Source organism: Pezoporus occidentalis, unplaced genomic scaffold, assembly GCF_034315485.1.
Source record: "Pezoporus occidentalis ecotype Australia unplaced genomic scaffold, CSIRO_AGI_Poc_V1 ctg7, whole genome shotgun sequence".
NCBI lineage: Eukaryota > Metazoa > Chordata > Aves > Psittaciformes > Psittacidae > Pezoporus > Pezoporus occidentalis.
In genome coordinates, this window is record NW_026916052.1 from 3,016,539 (window position 1) to 3,042,113 (window position 25,575).

The following is a 25,575-nucleotide window of genomic DNA, read 5'->3' on the forward strand; positions in this document are numbered from 1 at the left end:
TTAAAATTACCATGTATTGGTTTTAGCAGGTGGCTCAGATTCTTCTGAACAACTGAACAATCCCTGATTTACCACTTTTTCTGCCTGAAATGAAATGCAACAATGAAATATTTTTGCAACACTGATGTCCAAAAAATTATGTGTCTGCTATAAACTTTTTGACATTGAGTAATTTCATCGCAGCCTTTCATTATTGTAAAGTGGGTGTGAGATCAACTTCCTGTATCTATCACTTGATATCGTTGTTTATAATAACTTTATAATGCCACTTTGAAATAATTCAAAGGATTCACAAATTAAATCAGTCTGTTACCACCGTGCATGAAAGTAACACAAACCACAAATAAAACTATATGAAGCACATAAAAGTATCACAGACCAGAACTGAAACTCTTTCCCAGTCTGCTTTATAAAGTATCCGACTGTTTCTCTTCCCTTTTTTTGTATAAGGGGAAAAAAAAAAAAAAAGAAAAAAGCCACTGTGGTGAGTCTTTTCATGCCAAGTTTCAGCTTGATTATTTTTTCATACCCTTGATTCTGCTCTTGTGGTCTGACTTTAGAAATCAAACCAATAAGTTTACTCACTCTTGTTTGGAAAAACTATTAAAATGTTGATGTCAATTTTTATTTACTGTGGCATCAAAACATTTTTGAGTTTTGAGAAGGACAGCTGTTATTTTGTAATAATCATCTTCTGCTTGATAACATTTTTTTTCTGTGAGGGTGTTGACTGAAATTGTAACCGGTTGGTTTACTCTGGTGTTTGTGAAGACTGGGTTTCATTACTTAACAGCAGTACTACTGCCACTAAGCAGAGACTGAGACAGATGTTCCAGGCTTGCCTGGTTTGTTTTTCCCCCTTAGTTTGTGCTGTTTTTTCTCTAGTACTTTAACTATGTACAAAGACACTTTAAATTTCACCATTTTTTACATGTTCATGTTACAGGTGGTGAAAGTAAGAATACATATGGACTTGCCTCTTTGTTTGAATTTACTCTCTGTATATAGAATGCTTTTACAGTACCTCCCAGCTGTTACAAACCACAGTATTTTTTGAAAAGTATTTCCTATGCTGGTTTAGACTTGCCACGAGCACTTTCATAAAATCAATGATTGTGTCCTGGTTTTAGTTTTCAAAGCTTCATCAGTTTTGATTGAAAGATTTTACTTTGTGCTACAGATTTCATAAAAATGCTGTAAATTTAAAATCCCTTTTTGGTGTTTATTGTTGTTTTATTGGGACTAGGTAACAAGTATTAAAAAAAAGCAATTGCTGTGTCCTATATGGTAATAAGGAAGGCTTCATCATCATACTTAGATTTATTTTTTTTCCCTCCTTTCTTAACAGGTGTTCAGCCCTGAATACTAGGTACTTTTGGATAGGAAGCTCCACTGGCTTGTTAATACTTAATTTGGCAAACTTTGAATTAGAAGCTTTTTTATCTTACAAAGGTATGATTATAAGGTATCTGACCATACCATAATGTGATTGCTTTGCTTTGTTACCTGATACAAATAGTATAACAATTTGGTTTGCAAAATAGCAGAATACGGTAGAAACTGTGTGTGGGTTTTGTGTTTGGTTGGTTTTTGTGTTTTTTTTTCCCTAAATGTTCATTCTAATTAATTTCTGTGTTTTTCTGGCATTGCTGACTTGTCTCAGAAGATGTGTTGGCACTAGATTTTGGTACTGGCTAGCAATGAATTTTTATTTCAATTTTGCAGTTCATGAGTGTTAAACACAAGGAATGTTATTCTACCACTTTATAATGTATAAGTAAGCTAGCAGGATGTACACTGAAGATGGTGAATTATAATGGTGTAAAATCAGTATGAGTAATTTTTTTTTTTCCACTCTTAGAGATGATAGCTTTTTCTTTTGAAATGCAAATACAGTTTTATAGCACTATGTTCTTTTTGATAAAGATTTCAGTGACCTCAGCATTCGATTTGTCAGATCATGTTCATTAACAAGGAAGTCAGTTAATGGAAAGGTGAGTATACAATAAATATCTATTTAACGAATGTTTACATTTCTATTCATTTTCAGTAATTACCACTTATGCATTTTGTTTGCAGATTGATGTACACATTTCTTTTTCTTGATGTGAATTACACAGTAGCTTCTCTGGAGAGGGTTGATTCTTCTTTATGGGATCTGCTATTTTCAATAGCTGCGTAGATTTAAAGCTGTCATAACTTGTGTACTGTCCAAAGTGATTAATAAGCAAAAGGTGTATTGCTTTTTATAGTGTTTGGTGTGTACCTTGAATTTCAAGAATGACCACGGGGGAAGCAGAGGCAATCTTTTAGGGGGAGAAAAAAGATATAAGCACTGTTACACCCTGTTCAAACAAATATTAGGATGAACTACTTTTGAATCCTTCCAAAAAATCTGTGAAAACTATTTGAGTTGTGAAAAATGTTTGTGAAAAGTCACTAAAAGTGCTTTTAAGGAATTGAAAGGCATTCTTGTCTGATTAGTCCATTTTTGATGTTTTCCTGTAGAACTGAGTTTTCCTATAGAACTGAGCTCAATCTAGGCCTTTCTACATATTTAGCATACCAGTGTTTTTTTTTAAAGACGGATTTTGTTTGAAATTCGGCTCTTACCATGTTCTCAGCATGTCTCTGAATGCAATCTTTCTTCCATGTTTGCTGCTTTTCTCACAACTCTTACTGCAGAAATATCTCTATTGTGGAACATTTGGGAATTTCTGTGACTTCCAGATATAAGGCACATATTTAAGCAACATAAGCATATTTTGAAGGACTTCCTGCTCTTTAATGCTCTGCAAGATTAAACTTGTGGATTTTTTTGCTAATTTTCATAAGTGACAAAGTGATTTAATTTTTCATTATAAATACTCCATATAATTCATACGCATCCATACAGTGTTGAAGCTTCAATTATGAATTAAATAGATCTGATGGCATAATTGGTGCAGGTTTTATGCTTGGTCACATCAATGTTCGAAGATATGATTGCTGTGTTGGAAGTTAACCTTACTGCATTGGTGAGAACTCAGCAGAGGGCTTTTCTCCCATGTGGAAATGAGAAGAGTCTATCAGTTATTGCCAGGTACAAAATAACTAAATGCTTTTTTTTTTTTTTTTTTACTTTTTTTTAACGCTTTTTTACTGTGAGGGTGACTGAGCACTTGCACAGACAGGTTGCCTAGAGAGGTTGTGTTGTCTCCCTCCTTGGAGAAATTCAAAACTCATTTGGACACGGTGCTTGGCAATTGACTCCAGGTATCCTTGCTTGAGCAGGGCAGTTGGACAAGATGACCATCCATTTCATGGATGCCTTGCAATTTCAACCATTCTGTGACTTCTCCCACTCAATACAACTAAGGCATGACAGAAAAAGAAGTAAAATAAAACCTTGCCAACAGATAGCACTGTACAAAACCATCTGATGCACTTCATTGTCAGGAAAACAAATGCTGGGGAGGGAGTCTTCGTTAGGGACTGTAGTGATAGGACAAGGGGTAATGGGTTAAAACTTAATTAGGGGAAGTTTAGATTGGATATAAGGAAGACATTCTTTACTGTTAGGGTGGTGATGCACTGGAATGGGCTGCCCAAGGAAGCTGTGAATGCTCCATCCCTGGTGGTGTTCAAGGCCAGGTTGGACAAAGCCTTGGGTGACATGATTTAATGAGAGGTGTCCCTGCCCACGGTGGGGGGGTTGGAACTATAAGGTCCTTTCCAACCCTAAGTTTTCTATGATTGAAGTGTGGATTTCAGTACTTATAGTAAAATCATCAGGTAATAGTCACAGAAATGGGATTTAACATGTAAATGCAATGGTCTATGAATCTACTTGGGGCCAAGGCTTGCCTGTGCTGCTGGATATCTGAGCTGATAACTAATACAGTGTCTTATCTATATTTATGATATTTCACTGATACCACACATATACATACACGCAAGCACACAAATAACTAAAAATATTTTTTGGCACCTTTTCCTAATATGATGCTTTTGTTCATTATGTTGATTGTTTTTTTTGTGCTTGGTTTTATAACTCAGGTGTTCTTTACTGAAAAGTTCTCCATTGTGTAAAGGTTTAAAGAAAAACATGAAAGAACCTTCTAGTAAAAAACTTGGTAAGTATAAACCAATCTTGAAGTTAATTAATACAGTTATATATTTTTTTTTATTAAAAGCAACTGAGTCACATCTGGCTGGTGCCTAATACAACTAGTATATTGATTTCTGTTTTAAATATATCTTGCATTATATTTTTATTTTAGTTGGAAGAATTTTATACTTCTAGCAGTGTTTCATAGCATACATATATAATTGTAGTGAAAATGATGGTAGTAAGGTATTTTTCTTATTTAAAAAAGAATACTTTATGTGGTTTTTAAATGAGTTAAGGTGTAGAATGTTTAGATTTTTCATAAGTCATTTCTTTCATTTTTTTTCATTTCTTTTTCCATGGCATGCACTCTATTCCTTATAATTTGTTGTTTTTCTCTTGACTTTGATTACCTTTTATGGTTAATTTTATTGTCCTGAATAGTCTTTTGTCAATACCTGCAAGTTTAGGAAGTTAATTTTGGCCTCATTGTCCTCCTGTTTAAAAAAAAAATAAAAATCTGACTTCCAGTTGCTGTTGAAACACCTGTAGCTTGTTTGCTTAGCAATAGTTAAGCAAAGTCCAAAAAGTACTTACAAAATAACTATCTTCATCACTGTTTCTTTAGGAGAGGTGTAAAAATACTGGCAGCTGTAGACATGTAGAAATAATTGATTTTTACTACACTAATTGCACTTGTTGGACCTATTAAAATGTCAAAGGTTTTATCTTTAATGTTGTATGATATTCCAAGAATGCATCTACAGAATTTGTCTGCTTTGGACACCCAGCACTGACACCTGTACTACCCATGTTGAGACCTCATACTCAGATAGATTAGGTGTTCTGAGGAAGTCCTATGGTCTCTTATGACAAATGGTACTGTGAGCTTCCCAGGAATGGCACTTCTTTGTCTCATCGATGCTCAAAGAGAAAAGATAGCTTCTGGGAGTTTAAGGAGCTTCTATCCTGAGCATACGTAACTGTGTCCATGAGATCACTCCCAATGCACCTGAAATTTTTCCCCAGGAATATGAGCAAGATTTCCCCTTTTGCAACATTTATTTTATTAGTTACTTTCTGCTGGTGTGAAGTACTCATAATTAGTTTTGGGCTAGAGGCTGTTCTTCAGCCTTCTTAGTACAGTAGTGTGAATGCAGACATTATTAATGACTTAAGTCACGTAAAACCTCAGGCATCTATGTGTACTCACTGACAGTATTTTAATGATCTTTCACCGATCCCATATTCCAAGTATAAGGTCTGAATACAGTATGGGTAGTGTGTATAAAGTCAAAGCATAAAGTAGGCCTTGAGAAAACACATTTGTGACAGAACGATGAAAAAAGTTCCACAGAATTATATTCTTGTTAATTCAAAGTTTAAAGAAGTTCTTTCTCATTGATATTATTGGAGGAGAACTATTATGCAGTGTAACAGTTCATATTTCTTTCCTCAGTAATCTTTATTTTAGAGTGACTGATAGTAAATGTTTTGTAATGTAAGGAGACATCAGATATTTCTACTGTACTAGCCTATCTACATAACTGTAAAAAAATGATGTTAAATCCCCCTCATTTTAATGTAAATTAAATTATTTTACTGTAGGAACGAAAAGCACAGTGAAAGGTCAGCCATTAGTTTTCCATAATAAAATTAAGTCATCAGGTTATACAGCAGCACCACGGTGAGTAGATGCATTACTATGTTTTATCGGTGTGTGATGTTTTGTCACGTTAAAGACACGTAGTCTAGTGACTGTAAAATTAATCACTCATGAAAAGCAGATATGCTATCAAACAATTTAAAAAGTATGTTGTAAAAAAAAAAATTCACAGCTTCTGGCTGGTGTTCAACCTCCTTTCAATAGCTGTATTAGGTGTTCTGTCTCTTTCACATAATTAAACTCTTGTTCCTTCAGCTTGCAGAAAGAAGTATCTGAGAACTTTATGTCAATGGATTTTGACCTTCAGAATGAATTATTCAACAAATAACATGCAGAAAAGAAAACTTAGGTGCAAGTGTGAGCATTAGATCTTTAGAAAGTTATGTTGTCATCAATGAGTACATTATCTTAATTACTGACATTGCATGTAGACATGAATAGTAAGAATGAAGCAGGATTGGTTTTTGTTTGAAATAAACTGTTTCTCTCGTGCAGTGTTTCATATTTCATATAGGAGAATCTGTGTTCATTTTTTTCTAGGATGACCATGTTTTCCCCTGTTAATAATCTGAAGAAAAATAGGCTATCGAAGTGGAAGACCAGTTGTAAACGGTAGATTATTTAACAATTCCATTAGAGGAGGAAAAAATTAAAATGAGGATAAATACAAGTCTGTTGGAAGGTCCCATTGGAACTTTTTATTTCTCTTTAGCATTATATAAGACTTTGATCTATGTACTACAAATATACATGTAAAGAATAATTAGTGCCATCATTATGCTCTTAAAAAAAGAAACAGCAACCTGTTAGTGTGTTAAAAACTGCTCAATATCTTAAAACTAAGTTTTTATAATCCTTGCACATATTAGATAAGCACTTCAGATAATTTCAAGGTTGGTTTGTGGTATTTTATGACAGGTTAAGCTACGTAGTATTTTTTGTGTGGTGTTCTTTCAGTATCTTGATTAAATGATCAATGTAATTCTTATTTTTACATATGAAGATATTTTCAAATTGCTTTTTGTCACAACAAGGTAGAGTTTGCATTCTTTAAACACTATAGATAGATATGCAAATTAAGCGGTTTTATGTACCAATCTATGTTAATTCTTATTCTCATGAATTCATAACAGGAGTAATTTAATTATGATGATTTAAAATTAACCCTGCCTCTTATGTTGGATTTAACATATTTTTCCCTGGAAATATTTATATAAAGATGCTTAGAATAACACCCAAAGCACATTTATTTTGTAAGTGAAATGAAAATGTGCTGGGTTTAGATATCTTAATATTTTTATTCTCTTTGTCTTTTTTCCTTCTTTGAAGTAAAAATAAAGAATATCCATTGGAAAGTTGTCCTCCAATCAAGTATGAGAAAGAGATATCTGTAACCTGTAAACCAACCTCAATTTGTTCCATTCAGTATTCTGGTATGTACAGGTTTATAAAATGTACAATTCTGTCAGTGTGCAGAAAGAAAACAAGTAATTGTTTGACATGGTTTATTAGGACCATGGCACTTAAATTTTTTAGCCTTTTTTTTGGTGAAAAGTGAAATTATCCCGTGTGATGGATAACTATTTTCAGAATATGCCAGGACAATAAATTAATTGTGTACAAATTCCTACCAAATTCTGTAACATGAGTTTGTGATGTCCATACAAAATAAGTATTTAACGTATGAAATAAGTATCTGTTCTGTGTTTTGTTGATGTGGGATTTTTATTATAAAAGAAACAGCATATTAGGTCTTTTGCTTTCAAGCGTAAATCATCAGACACTCTTCTTTACAGGGGATGGAGAGAAGCTGGCTTGCGGCCTGGCTGACAAAAGTGTGCTGATCTTCAGTTCCAATCTCACTGATACATATAATGTTTTTTCAGGTAGAGTTATGAACTATATTATTTAATAAATTATTTAATATGATCAAGTTTAACCTAAAATAGCATAGTAACCAAAAGTTTTCATTTATATCACCCTGAGAAGAACAAGAGAGAGGGGATACTGCTGATTCAAGATGTAGAAGTAATTTCTGTGATTGGTTAATTTTGTTCTAGAATTAAACTGCCTACTAGGTTTTCTTATTTTTTAGGAGGTAAATAATAATCTATCACAATGTATGCAATCTGGCTTGCATATGTATATGACAATAATTAAATAGAAATAATAAAGGCAGTTGTAATGGTAATTCTTGTGTATATTGCATTAGTTAGCATTGCAAATGAGCCTTAAAAATTAATTCTAAATTTCTGCAAGAACTGTTAAATTTTTAAGAACAGTAAATCTTACGGTTTTATCTCAATCCAATTAAATGAACTTCCTGTGTAATTTCATAATGGAAGATGCCTATAATTTACTAGCAGACCTTAACAAATATAGAATTAGACTATTTGAAGTTATTCTTTCTCATGTATCACAGACTAATTTGAGCAAATTCATGGTGCAATTTTATATAAACAACACTCAGGAATAGTGTTGTGCGGTTTTATTGGAACAAAAGCAGTAATTTTATCCGAAGGGACCCCATATGTCTTGAATATATTGAATATTATTCTGAAGAAGATCAGGATTTTTAAAAAAATGCAATAAACCAAAAGAGATCAAAAATTCTGTATTTCCTTCCCTTACTTGTTACAAGCATCTGTAAAAATAATAATACAGCAGTGGCACACAACAGATTAACAGTCATGCCCAAAGAATTTTTTTGTTTCTTCAGATTATTAATAACATCTTTTTAAGTAATCTGAAGAAACTAAAATGTAAATGATTTTCAAGAACTTTGTCATTTTGTTTGTAGCAGTGCTACTCTGAACATGAAGTAGAACATAAATTTGGTGTAAACCAAATTCTACTTTATGCTCTTTAGGTAGCATAAGAGTGCAACCTGTGCATATAGTTTTTTTCAAAAGCCACGTAAATGTGACACTGTTAGATAGGGTTCTGTAGGGCAGTAGGAACTGCAAACTATCAGTTGCATGCTTATGTCAGATAGTGTTCTGTAGGGCAGTAGGAACTGCAAACCATCAGTTACATGCTTATGTCATTCATGTCGTTCTGTATAGTTCAAATTATCATGAAATCACCTATTTTCTACTTCAGATGCTTTTGGTTTTGAAGTGTCATAATAAATGTATTTTCTGTTCATTAAAAAAGAGAATGCATTACTCTTATTCAGAGCTGCAATCAGTGGTAATGTAAAACTTTCCTTTTTCAAGAAATGGCTGACATGTACTCTAAAAAAAAAAATTGGTTTTGAGGCAGCATTGACATCTGAATATAGCTGTTTATTGAAAATCATTTTTATAGTGCACGTTAGAGCAGTGGTGTAACAACAGCAGTTTTGCTATAAGCCTAATCTATCCAGTTTTGTTCTGTGAAGTGCTCAGTTACAGTTTTAAGTAGTTTTGCATTCCTGTTCACTGTTGGCTCTTCAAGTGTATGTGCCTTATAGTGAAGTGCAGGTAATGCTGACCAGCTTTAAAAGAGTTGCAGTCAGCATGGCCTTTTTGAAGAAGTCTTTCTACAAAGGCAGCTGCTGTCCTTCTCAGTGTGCTTCAGCACTGGGGACCCTGAGTAATGCCTGTTTGGAAGCTTACTGGCCTCTTGCAAGCCAGCCGGCATGCAGTTATCTCCCTCTACGTGCTTTGGGTTTGGGGGGCCTAGAGTGTAGAGATTCTTAAGCCTTTTTTTTTTTTTTTTTGCATGGCTCTTCCATTTTCCAAATCTCAGATTTTCCTGAAGTTTCTCATGTTCCTTACCCCTTTTTGTGTTATTGTTTTGTGTATTTTAGTAAGGGTTTTTTGTTGATGTTCCTGTTTTTTTTGTTTTCTTTCTTTTTTTTTTTTTTATGCAGGTAATTCAAGGCTTCCAAATGGTTTTACAAAACCGAAGCTTCCAAATAAATGCTTTTGTTGAGAATAAAAGAAGTATAGTACTTACATATGTATTTACCAAGCACCTGTGTAGTTTCCTGGTGAAAATTCTACAGCACTTCCGTAACTGGGAATTAAAAAAAAACTTGTTTATAAGCCTTTTTATAGATATGTATTACCGCAGATGATCTTAATTGCTGAGATAAATTGATTAGCCTTCCTGTAATTTAAAGCAATATAAAACTTGACTAAAGAGAAAATGTGCACAAGAGGGCAGCATAAGAACTTTGAATGCTTTAAGGCTAGGTGAAATTCATCAGACTTCATCTGGGCAAATTTGAATAACATGGGCCAAAGTTTGTTAAACACGTTTAACGTATGTTGTTCTTCTTAACCTTTTTTATCAGCATAATTTTATATCACATTAATAATTTTAGCTTCTCGATGATGTTTCTGGCTTTTGAAGTTCTTCCTTTGAAAGTTTCTAATCTTGTTTTTAACTGTGTGACACCAAAGGGGAAAAGTCTGTTGCAGAAGCTTTTTGCTATTAACTGGAGATTATAATATTTTAAAATATGATTTTAAACAGGCAGTTATATTTCTGTTTTTTTTTTTAATCTAATGAGGCAATCCTGCAGAACCTGTTGTGGCATGTTCATTTTGTGTTTTTTTTTTTTTTAAAACAGATAACTCAGTAGTAAAAGCCTGATGAATAAAATAAAGTATTGCAAGTATTTGCAAGGTCTTGTTTCCAGATCATGTTTAATATAAAATTTCATCATAATATAATACCCGCTTTCTCTGTTCAAGTAATATTGTATCTTTGCTTAAATCGTACATCACGGATGTTTCTTGGAAATGCTCTTCAAATAACTTTGGAAAATGTCAGAATTATCATTGTCTGGTTATTAATGAGAGAGATTTTTTCCATGATTTTTGGTGGAAGAAAAAAAAAATCAATACCTGGTTTACTGTTACCAGTTTTAATCCAACCATTTGAAGCCTGTATTTAAAATGTGTTTTAATATTGTGTATAATTATATTAAAACAATGTAATTAAATCTGGAAAAACATATAAACAGAAGAAACAACCTTTATGACATTTCCATTATTATTTTTATTAGGTCATGATGGTGCTGTTAACTCTGTTGGCTGGAGTCATGACAAGAAGTGGTTAGTTTCTGCATCAGAAGACAGAACTTTAAGAGTCTGGTCAGTCTGCAGTAATGAACCTGCCTTAATTCTGGTAATGAGAAACTTCGTATGGTTTGGTTCATAGGGCACTTTATTAAAAGGGCACTGTTTTGCACTTTCATCTGCTTCCATTTTAACAGCTCTGTAGAAGAAACATGCAGCCTCATTTTCAGAGCTACTGAATGGTGGTGATTCCAACTGATACTACAATCCAGGTGATCCTTATGGCTTCAAATTGAGCTTTTATCATGCTAATTTATGAAAATGAGAAACCAACCTTGGTGGACAAAACTAGAGGACATGTCTGGAAGTTCTGGGTTTATTTTCTGCTCTGTTTATTCTACATTCATTGGCTCATCTCTACTTGACTGTGTAGTCTACTCCCCAATTCAAATGGAAGTTGAGTGTGAAGCTAGATTGTGTTAGATTCAATAAACTACAGATACTATTGACTTTACTGCCAACTAATTTAAGTAGAATGAAAACTTTGAGATTAACATCTCAGAAATAGGAAGTGCCACTACACAATAGGTTAACCTCCTGGCATATGATCAGGAGAAACAGGGAAACTATGCCTTAACAGTAGGAATCTCAGGAAAAATATTAATTATCTTAGAATCCAATCTTAATAATTTTCTTCACATTTCAGGGTAAAGAAAAGTTCCATAAGACTGTACGCTTTGCGCAGTTTTATTTTATAGATGCATTTATATTGCTGTGTTGTGGAGCTGAATTTCATGTATTAAGTTTCCATCCAGACACAACCAAGGATGACCTCAAAAGGCGAGTACAATTTTTCATTAACAAACTAGTGAAAGTACTTGTACTGTTTGATCTGGGATTTTGTGTGTGGTGAGATTGGCTTGGGGGCAAGAATATTAAAGAAGGAAAAAAACCTCAACCAAATAGTAAAAGCTAATTGTAAAAATATATTTGTTCTGGCATAATAGAAAAAACATAAAGTATTTTTTTTTTTATAGTGCATAGCTTAACTGCTGCAAATACTATTTTACTATTAGTGTTACCATTTGGGAACTTCTGAGCTTTACCTTTTGCCTGTTTACGTCCCAGTGTGAATTAATGTCTGAAGTTATGTTTGAGTAGCTGTTGCAAAACTTTCTCTTGTGGGAATATTGTATATACATTTTCCTTCAGAGACACCAACATGCTCTGACACTTTTCTTCCTTCTCTGTAAAATGGAAGTAATCACTTTTTTATAATTTTCACTGACTTTCCAACCGTTACATCAAATTACTTATTATCCTATTTTGTCCCTGTATTTCTTGATTATGAGTCACAGTTCATACACTTTTTCCTATTACTGTCCTGTTCCTTCTTTCCCACTTGAAATCAGTTCTTTTATTGAATGTCTGATATATGTTCTATGTTCTTTTAGTTTTTAACTGGAGCTAAAATTCTCCTTGTATCCTTTTACTAAGTTTCTCTTAATTTGCTCTTGCTGGTTTTCAGCAGTATTTGTGTACATGAGACTTTATTACGTTCAAATATATATACACATGTGTATGTTTAAATACAGTAACATTTAAAAACACCTCAAAGAGATATTTGCCTGATATTATGACCTCAGATTTTGACTGGAAGGACAAACAGAATTAAGGTTGCGACACTGAAGTCTATTAGTATTGTGAATGGTGTGTTCTGTCTGTTCATGATATTAAAAATAACTGTGCTGCAGCCTTAGATGGAAAAACTGGCCTATATCCTTGGTAGTTTTGCCAGTGTACAGAAAACCATACTAAGCACAGCGTTAAGTACATTTTTGAATAGGAGTGCTTTCCTGGACTGAGGTATGAACCTGGTAGGTACAACCACTGAAATGTTAAATGCTTATCAATAAAACAAAAGGAGAAAAAATGGCAAATTATCTCTCTCCTTTAATATATACTTCTTAAAGAACAGAAATTCCTTCTTATTTGAAAAAGTAGCTAATAGATTATGATCTAAATTATTTTAAAAAATTCTTCAAAATGGCTAACTAATTGTGGTTTTCAGGCACCTGCTTGGTTTTTCAGTTAATCCACTCTCACTTGTGATTCTTCACCTTCCATTTCTGGTCAAAATCCTTAATGAAAGGAGGTGTCGTTGCTCTTATTTTAGCCATATGCTCTATTTGGAATGGGAATATAGCAAATAGGATAGAATATAAATACTAAGAAATAGATAATTTTCTGCTTTGATTTTATAGTATATACATTACATTAGGAGGGTAAAACTAACAGAATAAAATGAAAAAAAAAACCAAAACAAACCCCAAACCCAAACCCTGAAACCCAAAGTATAACAGTACAGGAGGAACCTGAAAGGGTAGAAAAGTGATTCCTTTTCCCAGTTTTGCTAGAAATCTATTCATAGTGCAGACAAGTAATATTTGGAAACTGAAGCAGGCAATTGCTTCTCTCATACCGTTCATAAGTCTTAAAATTTATAGAAGCGATTGTGAAAGAACTTAGAAAAAGAAGATGGAAAACCATATTCTGATCTTTCAGATCAGAATGCTTTTCAGGTTTAAGATTTAGTTAATTTATTTTTTCCTTGTATTTGTGTGGGCTTAGTGTTCAGTAAGGAGCTGATATTGCAGTATATAATGTGCTGGCTCTAGGTATCTTATTTATTTATTTATTAACAAATACCTATGCCTCCCAGGAGAAGGTATCCAGGAACCTGAGGAAAATCCATGCTGCATTTACTGTTATGGGAGACTTGTCTAAACCACCTTTAAGCTAGTGAGTTCAGAAACTTAAAGTAGTATGGAACTTGATGTAATTGTAGAATCCACTCAAGCAGTTTTCCAAGGACTTGGGCAGTGAACTTGTACTGTGTTCTGTGTTGTTCCAGTTTCTTTGTTAGGACCATATAGAATCTTGGTTTAAAGCTGTCAAAGTATGTATGGAGGGTTGTGCTTATGGCAGAATTTTGTTGTCATGCTGTCAGTATTTCTTGATGTTATTAACACTACCTCAAAAAAGTGCATTTATACTCTGAGATGTTAGTGTAATACCAAAATACCAAACACACAATTTTAGGGATTACAACAAATCCACAAAATAGTTTGAGGCCTTATGTATATCTATCTATAAAAAAGGTATTAAAGGTTAATTTGCTTTGACATTTTCTTGTGAATTGAGTTAATTTCCCAGCATTTGTTTTATGGAACACTGCAGCATTCCTTCTTTTTTTCCTCACAACTCTTGTCATTCTGCCTTCTGAGTCAAGTTTGGAAGAATGTTTGAATGGAACTAATTCAAGAAGATGCTACTTCTAACCCAAAACATGCTTTATACCCTTAATTAGAAGGGCATGGCAGTGTAGTCTGGCTAACCAGTAGATTGCTACTGTATTTCAGAGGTGAAGACAGTACAATGACAAATCACTGTTTCTCTGTGCAGAGTTTTCAAAGAACTAATTAACTAAAACATCACAACGACTTAATAAAATGGTTAAATATTGATTCAGTTTTAAAGGTAAACTGAGAAGTGGAAAAAAAGAAAAAAAAATGTTGTATTTCTTATTGCCTTATTTAAATATATCCTTATTTACAAATGCCATAGAGGAGATTTATTGCAGTCCTGGAAATAGGATACAGATGCCCTGACTTCTGTTTCTACGATTAATCTGAAAACTATCCACAACCTAAATTATTTTCTTTACATTCTCCAAAATTACTAACTGTTGAATTTCCATACTCATCAATAGTTGTGCATGCTGTTATGAAGTATAATGTGCTGTTTATCTTTTGTTTGTTTCTTAATTATTTTTAATTCACGTATGAATATGTGCAGAACAAAGCATATTTGGGTTGTTATCTCATTTTTAGTTTTATATGTTCTTTTAAAGATCAGCATGAGCAAATTGAAAGGAGTTTGAAAAGGGGAAAATGTGTTCCATTCACAGAAATAATGCCTTTAAAAGTCATTTATATTTAGCAGCTGGTTGTAGTGATTATACATACAGCAAGGGAAGTAATGAGAAAATCCCTACGCTGATTAAATGGGAAACTATAATAGAACATATTATAGATGGATAGAGCAAAGGCCATGCTAAGTGGGTTTAAAATGTAGCATGCTAATCATACATAGGGGAGTGATTATTTCAGGTACTTCTGGAAAGTTAATGTTTAAGAAAATAATTATTTTCATGCAAGACACTTTAGGCCAGTTTAAACTTTTTACATAATTGGGCTACACAAACCTGATTTGGCAGTATAATAACAAAAATATTCTGAGCTTGGTTCCTTTGAGCTTTAGCATTTAGATCAAAGAACTGAAACGCTCTTTGCTTTTTATGAGAAACTAGATAAGAAGTACCTAAGTCATAAGACAAATTCTAACAAGATTCTAACAGCAACCATCTCTAACTGCTTTAGATTTTCTGGTGCTTATCTTTTGCTATATATAAGATTCATTTTAGAGGGTCATTGAATGACATCCACTCTTCTCCTTGGTGTAAGAGAGAGAATAGTTTTTCAGTTATGATAAATTCTAAACATTCCAGAAGATGAAGTGATTCTTTTTCTTTTTATGTAACTGAAACTGGTGTATTTAAGATTCAATATACATACATGATTATTTCAGTGTTTCATGTTGATGGAAGATCTATCTAATGTATATGAATATCATGTTTCTTTTCATCCAAATGAGTTTTGTTCCCAAGTTTTTAATATAGTTCAGCAACAAGTCAAAAGGTTTATGGCTTTTATTTTTAATAATGAAGGAGAGCATCTTGATTTGCTTTGTGATTCCAATAGGAGTTTACTGGTGGCCACAAATCATGACTTATTTCATTAACACTAGCAGTCACTGGATATTTTTTGCAGATATAAACAGAGAAGTGTTTGCAAATTGGTACAGACATTTCCCATGGCTTCAACAATGGAGATCACCAGCCTTTCAGCAGTAAATGAATTCTACTCTTGTATCCTTTATATTTCTTATATTCTTTGTAGTTCTTTGGACTTAATTACATGGAAATAACTTCAGTTAAAGTAATTGCAATTTGGTTCTTTACTACTGTTTTTCTATCAGAGTAAAAATGCTGCTTTTTTTTGTGGTATTGAAATTCAGAACTGGACATAAATATTTTCGGACTGTAAAATTTTTGATGCTATTCATAAAGCAGTAAATACACTGGGCTCTTGATACCTGTATGTCTGTCTTGTTGTCTATCTGTGCTTTTGTACCTTTAGATCAGACTAACTTTAACACAGAGAACTGTACAGATATTGTACTTACAGCTGGTAGCAACCGAGCACTGGAAGTTTTTGACCTCAATGCAGGCTGCAGTGCAGCAGCAATACCAGAAGTTCATACTAGATCAGTTCATCAGATCTGCCAAAATAAGGTATATACTTTATTGAATCTTATTTGTAGTACCACAACTCCATCAAAGAAGAAATTGGAGGCTAAAAATATTGTTGATAGTAATAGAGTATTTATATGTTCGAAGGATGGGCAAGGTTATAAGTCTGTGTGATGAAGGCACCCAGATCTCATTTGATGTCTAATGGAAAGCAGGGAGCAGTGAAAATAAATGAACAAGCTTGCTATCAGGGGATTGTATATTGCCCTTGGCTTTACTTGACTGTAATACTGTAGTTCAGTGGGAACTTTTCCTAATGTAATTTTTCTCCTCTATAGTTGAATCTGAAGTCATCTGGTTTACTCTGAAACTTCAGAAACAGCAACCAAAAAAAAAAAAAAATTGCTTACTACTGCACCAAAACAGATGACTTAAAATCCCTCATCCTTGCTGTTTTTTTGTTTTCTCTTGCTTGAAGATTAATTTGAATGTTTGGGGGTCTCATGGTACCATACATGCTGGAATGCCTACTGCGTTAGGTTTGGTTGAATATGGCTCCTCATCCCCATTTAGAAAGTCCTTGCTTCTGTGGGTTTAAAACAATTCCTTATTACTACTTTTGTAGAACTTTTGTGGGTTTTCCTGGGAACTGTGATCTGGTAAAACACTTAAATTTTTGCTAACTATTTCAGTACTGTTTGTAACACATAGGCTTAAGTTTCTGGCTTTTCTTTTTGCTTGGTCAGCTTAGTGGCTTCAGGTTATTTAATCAAGAAAAACTTTAAAGCTGTGGGCAAGTATTCACTTGGGAAAAAGCCTAGAGGTATGTGGTATAGCAAAGAAAACTGACAATTTTGTGAATATTATAGATCAAGGTTCTCTATTTTTTTGTTACATGAAATTAATACTTTAGATAAGTCAATAGGAAAATTATGCACCGTTTTGTTACAGTTGTATAGTTTATATCTGTTAGCATAAATATAAGCCAGTGAATTTACATTAAGAAAATACCCTACAAATTTTATAGACCTTGAAAAATATGCAGAATGCTGTGTATAAATTACATTCTGTTTGAAGTGTAACATATTGGAGTCTAAGGCTAGGTAGTCATGAAGGATAGTGCAATAGAAGTAAATCTGTGAAGCAGTTGATGCTGAAGATCCAGTGCCTACACAACAAAATTTATGAAGGCTTTCCTTTTGAATAGCCCTAGTTTTGCCTTGTGGACTGAACGCTCATTGATGGTTGCCATATGTATATTCTTGAAATGCATTTTCTGGTTTAGATTCATTAAAATTAGTCCCCATGTTCCAAGACTGCTTTTTGATGCTACCTGGGCAGTAGTAAGTCGGGATGATCAGATATATTCTTTAAATAAATAAAAAAAGGAAAATCTATTTAGAAGGTCTTGTAAAACACTATGGAAGATATGTTCTGATTAAGTGTGGGAAAAACTTGTTAGCAAATGATTAAATACATAGGGTATTCTGGAAAAAGGTGAAGAGCAGGACATTCTTGTTTTTTTCTGGTTTTGGACAGCAGCAGCTGTAAGCAAGTCTATGTAACTTGCAATGTAATGAATTCAATTTTAAACTGTCTTTTGGTCTATTTTAGGGATTGTTTGCAAGAACTGTCAATATCTACTTGATAAGTTTATTGTATAATTTTGAATGAGCTCTCTTCACAGCATTGTCTGATATATAATAAGCAGTATTCTGAATCTTCTTCCATAATAGTTTAGCAGGAATATTGCAAATATGTATATATATGCATATGTGTACATATATATATATACACATATTAAAGATTTGGCTGAACTATTATAAAGTATATCTCTTAGAAGATGATGAGGTGGGACACCTGTTTTAATAGCTGTGTGTAATTCCTGTCTTGCTTTGTCAAAATCTGCAGTATAGTTGCCCTTCGTTAAATCTGTGCAAATTATGCTGGCTAAAATAATTGAGTTCACCCACACTGTGCCATGACCATAGGTGGTGCAAACCATCACTTTACATTTAGTAGCACATCCCTTGTTGCAGTGGCAGTTACAATGATGTGATGAAGCCTGTATCCAGTAATGGAATGCTGAAGATGATAAACCACCCTGCTGAATCACTTGCTATGGCTTAGCTTATCACAAAGGAATGTTTTAAATCTTCCTAACTGTAAAAAGGTTGTAAAATCAGACTGTATCCTTGCCTGAGATATTAAATCTGCAGCCTATGTACAGATATAAGTAGAGTTGATGAATACTTGTCCCTTACTTGAAGCTTGAATTATGCAAAATAATTTCTGTTCTTGTTATCACTTTGTGATATATTGCTGATGAACATAGAGTACATAGCTATACAGTGTACATTTGTAAAATAGGTACATGGAGTGTTTGCTGTTGTAGGCTAGCAAATTGCTGTGATGGTTCTTTTCAGCTGTGTCAACCTGGCAGTGGTTCTGCCCATTCTTACTGACTCTTTTCCTTTGCTGGAGACAAGAACAGTGGCAGCAACCAGATGGGGCTTCCAGCTTGTCTTCTATCTTGTCACTCTTCTCCCTTTCTCATTGGCAACCTCTGGGATGACTGTACTGCCTCAAGCTTCTTTACAATTTGCTGGAGCTCCAGAACAACCAACATATGGCTGAAGCCTGCACCTCTGATTCTGTGTCGCTTGGCCAGTTTGCATCTCCACACCTGTTTCACCAGTTGAAGCTAGGCTGTATCTCTCTATATCATTACAGGTGCTTTGTTTCTGCAACTGAGTCTTCACCTCTTAAAACCTCTTTCCTTTCTGCTACTTCTCATACTTAACTCCCTCACTCTAGTAAAATCTTTCCCCCACTACCCCTGCCCCATACTGTTCCAGTTACAAGCACACATTAATTACTGTTGTTCCAGAGCTCCTGATTACATCTTCCCTTCTCACCTCCTTGAACCTCAGTGTCTTGCAAGGGTCCAGAGGACACATATGCAGGGACTGGAAGAAACTAAGTTTAAAGAGGTAATGGCCATGAGGAGAAGGATGCAGGGAGGCGAAGAGAGCAGCATCAGTAAAGCTCACTCCCAGAAGGTTGAGATTTCTGCTTTAGTATAAAGAATAATTCTAAGCATCTTTAAATTAAAGGCAGTGGCACAATTAGAAAGTCTCATTTTACACCCAGCTTTGAATGCAAAGGTTTATTTCAGAAATGAAAAATTCAACAGTATAATGCTGAAAACAAATTATAAAAATTGCATGGAAGCTGGAGGAAAATAGTTGTTACCGTGACTCAGAGCAGACGGAAATGTAAGAAAAAAGTCTTAGCTGGTAAATCTTAAAAATCAGTAGTTTCCATATTTGCACAAGAAGCTCTGCTGTGTTGTTACATGTTTATCGTGAGATGAAGAATAATGAATACAATGAAAATATATCTGCACACTAACATCACATCATGATGGAAAGTATACACTGCTGTGCTTTATCTTTCCTTCTTTATCTCTGTTAACTGTAGGAATAGCCAAAGGTCTTAATACCGGCCTGCTTAATTTGAAAACCTTAAATTACAGCAGTGGTTGAAAGTAATGTATGTCTCTATATATACACTGTATATATATATGTCTGCCAAGGATATATATACATTTTCACACTTTACCTTTCATCTATAGTTTTCATTGACTTGATTATGTTTTCCTTGGGTCTTTGCTTATATTCTACAGAACAGTATTTTGTGTTGTGAATTTTTGTTATTTTGTCAACATAAGGGAAGGGAAATCAGAGCAAGAATGCAGCAAGCATCTCTCTGATGAGAAATAGATATTCTGAAACTTATAAAAAGGCCATTTTAGATCTACGTATATGGGGCTGTGACAAATCTAAAGTACTGGACAAAATAAATAAGTAAAAGGAAAAGAGAAAGCTGGGCAAAATTGTAACAACAAAATCTTCACCTTGGGAAGAAGTTGTCCTGGGTAGTGTGCTTACCACCAGATTTTTGTCTATATATTTGTATTACATGTGGCACATTACTTTCCATTTGACATTTACTTTAGATTAGTACAGTTATTTAGGATTTGATATATGAAGAACCCTTAATCCTGGAATTACAATAATGCAATTTAGTTTATCAAAGTCCATCAGAGGAAACCACAAAAAACATGCCTAGTTCTTGAACCTCCACGTATGATTAGAGTTTACTCAATTAAATTCCTTGCAGAACTTCAGGCCTTATACTGCTTGCTTAAAACATCTATAATCTTAATCTAATTAAGCATATTAATGTTCATTATTCTAAACCTCAGTGTATTTTAGTTTCCTTAAAAAACTTTTTGGCACCAATTTTCCCTGAAATATAGGGCATACCATATGATGATGATACAAAGCTTGTCTGTCTTTGTGTGCAGGTTCTTGCAGCAGTAACAAAACTGAGCATTCTTTCTAAAGCCTGCTTTCTCAAATATCGCTTTCCAAATCCATCACAGAAACTTTACTGTTGTGTTCTTTATAACCTTCAGCTCCCACCACATGCACTTTCAGTTTTGTTCCCTGTGTTCCCTAAAGACTCTCCCCTATCACAGCCTTATCTTCTTGTGCTGTCCTTATTACTAGCTGACTGAGAGGCATGCCATACTCCATGCCTGTTCTAAATTATTCTTATGTTGGCTGGTTAATGACTTGTCAAAGAAAATCGCTTTTCTTAATGGCTATGCTGGTTTTAACTTGTCTGCTAATTATATGTATATTGTGGAAACATCATAAGACCGTTATCCCTCTGTCAGGTTGGTTTTAAATAGTGAAGCAGGTTAAAAAATTTCTGGATGGGAATCAGCAGACAGTACACTTGCATAAGCATAATTTCATTGGGAAAGTGGGCTAAATACATGGTCCTGTGGAGATGTGGTGGTGATACTGCTGCAGGTTCATGTAATAGCTTACTTCTCCGGGTACTTAGCAGCTGGGGGAAAGAGGTTTATTGTTCCTCTCTAGCTTGAGGCAACTGGTGGAAATCTCCCACTTTTCAGTGACAGGCTGGTGTTGACACTGCTGTATGTCAACAGTGTTGACACTGTTGTATTGATAGACTCAAATTTGATGGAATCAAATTCAACCAGTGATTTTCAACTAGTTCATGAAGTGAACGTGTATGTATGTTTAGAACTTTTTGTATTGGACTCTGAGGTCATTGCTGACTGAAGAAAGGGATGGTGAGGAAAAGTTACAAAAGCAAAAAAAGGTGTTCTGTAACTTTTAATGGATACTATCCTTTGGACAACTACTGTCTTTCTCTTTTACAATTACTCTTTTTTCCTTTTTTTCTTTTTTTAACAGATACACACAGCTAATGTGAAATTATGTAGACTTTGTTGGGAAATATGGTACATTTTAGTTCATCTGTTAGAGCAGGCTGTGGTAATCCTCAGTTTAGAAAGGAAACCCACTTAAAGCAAAATAAATGAAAGCTCCTATAGTCTTTTTAATGCTGAGTATGCCACTTTGTTTTGCCATTTGGGGAATTCTATTGACTAAATACTAAAGCATTTTCCAGTTATATGCCAGTTTTCATAACAAATAGAAGATTCCTGGCAATGAAGCACTGATTGCGGGAAATGGCCTTGAGGTTTCTGTGGTGTATTCAGCCAGAACAAGAATGTGAACAGTGGGGAAAGGAAAGAAGGGGTTTTAACTGTTTATACTTAGTTCCCTGGAGAAACAAGTTTGTAGCCAGTGAAAAGGCCACAGGATTTGCCAACATGGATGTTAAAAAAGCAGAGTTTTAAATATAGGCTGAATTTAATTATTTAAAGGTACAAAGCCAAAATCAGTCCTGTTATGAATGAATGAAATTGCTACTGAAGTCAATGAAAATATGCCCACTTATGACAAGGTTAAACATGGCTTATAATTAACTGTTAGACTACTGTTTGATCCCTCCCTCTTTTCCTGCCCTTATTTCCTGCCTTAAATAAATGCGCTTGCAGCCCAGAAAGCCAACCGTATCCTGGGCTGCATCAAAAGGAGCGTGACCAGCAGGTCGAAGGAGGTGATCCTGCCCCTCTCCTCTGCTCTTGTGAGACCTCACGTGTAGTACTGTGTGCAGTTCTGGTGTCCTCAACATAAGAAGGACATGGAACTGTTGGAACAAGCCCAGAGGAGGGCCACAAGGATGATCAGGGGACTGGAGCACCTCCCATGTGAAGACAGGCTGAGGAAGTTGGGGCTGTTTAGCCTGGAGAAGAGAAGGCTGCGTGGAGACCTCATAGCAGCCTTCCAGTGTCTGAATGGGGCCTATAGAGATGCTGAGGAGGGACTCTTCATTAGGGACTGTAGTGACAGGACAAAGGGTAATGGGTTAAAACTTAAACAGGGGAAGTTTAGATTAGATATAAGGAGGAAATTCTTTCCTGTTAGGGTGGTGAGGCACTGCAACAGCTTGCCCAGGGAGGTTGTGAATGCTCTATCCCTGGCAGTGTTCAAGGCCAGGTTGGACGAAGCCTTGGGTGGCATGGTTTAGTGTGAGGTGTCCCTCCCCATGGCAGGGGGGTTGGAACTAGATGATCTTAAGATCCTTTCCAACCCTAACTATTCTGATTCCATGGTTCTATGATTGTCTTGTGCAATCACAAAATTATCTTCCCGTGCATCCTATAAAGGATCCCATACCCCAATAGGTAGTAATCCCCATCAGTTTGTGAGATGACCTGGAGAGCCTCTCCCGTTGACTCATCATGGTGGGTGTCACTCCTGGACCAAAGGGCTCACATGGCTGTCCTGGGACAACACTGCAAAGAGTCGAGGCAGTCAAAGAGTCGAGGCAGTGCTCCATTTCTCTGACTGCATTATGGAGGTTTCTCCACATGCTAGCTTGCCTCTGCACTCCTTTATGTGTGGGCAGACAAGCTTTTTTACGCATAGTCTAACAAACAGCTTTTGTTTGTTTTTTAAATAGACTAAATTCTTCACTGAGACAGTGGTTGGTCACTGGAACAGACTCTCCAGGAAGTGGTCACAGCACCGAGCCTGTAAGAGTTCAAGGAGTGTCTGGATGATGCTTGTAGTCAAATGGTTTAGTTTTAGGTAGTCTTGTGAGGAGCACAGAGTTGGCCTTGTTGATCCCTGTGGGTCCCTTCCAACTTGAGGTATTCTACGATTCTTTAATTCTATATATATTTAGTGCCACAAGAATAGTTATCTGAAGCTGACTTCATATTTTACAGGGATCATCCTTCAGTACTCAACAACCCGAAGCTTATAATCTCTTCATGACCACAGCTGCAGGTGATGGCATCAAACTATGGGATTTAAGAACTCTGAGGTAAGGCTGAATTAGATACCTTGGAATAAAACTCCATGCTATATTCAGAATTGTCGTACTTGCTGTGATATACCAGTAGCAATTTGGATGTGGAATAAAATCTACAGTCAGGTCTTTATAAAAGAAAATTAAAGGCTAATTGGAACTTACTAATTTCAACAGACCAGATAAAATGCTGCTTCCTCAGTAGTGGTTAGTTTTGTACCACTAAATGTTCAAGATTTATCACCCATGTTTACCTACCTTTGTACATCTAATTGTATATATAAAATACTATTTTGAACTGAATGCTGATGGCATTTCATTACTGCTAGAGGAGGTAAAATTTATGATCCAGCTTTTAAAATACAGAAGTAATTGTATGAAATGAGAAATTATGTATGTAGTGCTATGAATTTGCATAATACATTATCATAAACTCAGAATAAAATGCTACACTTGCCAAAAACGTTTCAGTGTTGTACTTGGGAAAGCCGTGGGACAAAGAGAGATAGTGGTGGGAAGGGAACATTGGTCAGGAAAGGAAATACTTGGGTAATCCCTGTTGAAGAAGCTGAAAGAATTATGTTTAAAAGCAAAGGGGTTTGGATAGGGGAATGTTTATATTTTAAAGAATAATTTTATATTTGATTTGTGTGTATGTATGCATAAGTTTATTGAAAGATGTAACTTTTTTTTTTTTTTTTTTTTTAGTACTGAATTTTCTATTTAGGAAATGCTTAATGAATATTTCATGTATTTCCCTCTTTCTGTGGAAAGAATACATTAAATTTATAGGGGGCATATATGTTCTTGCCAAAAACATTGCTGTATTACCTGCACTGAATATCAAAAAGTATTGAAACTAGAGACTGCTGGGGTTGGAATCTGTTACCTTTTTATGTTTTTCTAATAAGCCACTCAAACTGTGTTGCTGAAGAGTAATGAAAAATTAGAAAGCTTTTCACAGATCACTTATCTGTCTCTTTGTTTCTAAATGTTAATATAAGTAGAGCAGGTGAATGGTAAAATAGTTAAAGTGTAAAATCTGGGCAATCAATTATATGAGTATGTCCTGGGAAGAGAGGAATAATTTATGTATGTTATTGCTCTATATTTAATTTGGCAAAGTTGGTGTATTCCAATGTCCACTGAGTTCTATTAGCCAAACTTCAAAGAAGTAGTTCAAGTCCTTAATGACATATATTTCAAGGGTGTTAAGTATTATGTATATGTGTGTGTTTGTTACACATTAAACAGTGGTAGTAACTGTTGTGGAGAAGAAATGGTGAAAACAAATGATTACTTTTCCCTTTCACTTCACCTTTCAGGAAAAAAAAAGATAAATATTTAAAACCAAAATTTTCACTCATTATTCAGAACAGAGATCGAGTCTTCTGCATTTTAAAATCTATTCTTGAGTTCTCAGAAGGAAGAAAACTGTTCACTTTTTCCTAATGTGTTCACCAGGTGTTTTACACATAAATAAAATTGAAATGGCTGAGTTTGGAAAGATCTATCTGAACTTGGAATGAGTCTCCACTGAAGTGTTAGGTCTACTGTACAGTTACTGTACAGTTTCTTTCTTTTTTTTTCTTTGTTCATAGTCTTGTCCAATCAAATCTAGTCCATCCCTTGAACTGTTGGGTGCTTAAAGGGGAGATTAGTTCCTATACAATCTTATGGTGGGCCAGTACCTTTAATCTCTTAAAGCTGTTGATTTGTAAAGTTGGTGCATCAGCCATTGCTGTGTTTTGAATGGTCCCTCTGGAATGACCTCTTTTTGTTTCTGCTTTGGGTTTGCCAGAATAGGGTTTGTTTAGCGAAATGTTTGTCCAGTGTTCTTGAAATATAGCAAAGGTAAGTCCACCTTCTCATTTATACCGTTTGCAGTGTTGTGGCTAATAACACTAACTGCAAGATCTCAACTTTATTGTTTGTTGATTTTTGTTCTAAATATTTGCCCTAAACATCCACAGTGAAAATTGTTTTGCTTTTTGTTTTAATTTGCTTGTTGCACTTCATGATTTCAATTCATTGTTACTGTATTTAATAATTCTGTAAAGTACAAAATTCTGATTAAATAGGGGGAAAAAATCTCCAGCATGGTGCTCTAGAAAGCTGCAGTTGAAAGCATGGGAAATAATTTTCAGAGTAATACTGCTGAGTTTCC

At 34.7% G+C, this 25,575-nt stretch overlaps 1 protein-coding gene across 1 annotated transcript in view; it reads left to right on the forward strand.

Moving 5' to 3' along the window:
* The window catches only part of WDR27 (WD repeat domain 27), a 56,683-nt gene that overhangs the window by 9,058 nt on the left and 22,050 nt on the right, over nt 1-25,575 (forward strand). The window contains exons 9-21 of the mRNA XM_062641716.1: nt 1,349-1,452; nt 1,927-1,994; nt 2,949-3,082; nt 4,039-4,115; nt 5,699-5,777; nt 6,297-6,368; nt 7,086-7,189; nt 7,553-7,642; nt 10,756-10,877; nt 11,475-11,608; nt 15,661-15,758; nt 16,063-16,184; nt 23,326-23,423. Of these exons, the coding sequence (XP_062497700.1) occupies nt 1,349-1,452; nt 1,927-1,994; nt 2,949-3,082; nt 4,039-4,115; nt 5,699-5,777; nt 6,297-6,368; nt 7,086-7,189; nt 7,553-7,642; nt 10,756-10,877; nt 11,475-11,608; nt 15,661-15,758; nt 16,063-16,184; nt 23,326-23,423 (1,302 nt within the window). The remainder of the gene's footprint in view (nt 1-1,348; nt 1,453-1,926; nt 1,995-2,948; nt 3,083-4,038; nt 4,116-5,698; nt 5,778-6,296; nt 6,369-7,085; nt 7,190-7,552; nt 7,643-10,755; nt 10,878-11,474; nt 11,609-15,660; nt 15,759-16,062; nt 16,185-23,325; nt 23,424-25,575) is intronic.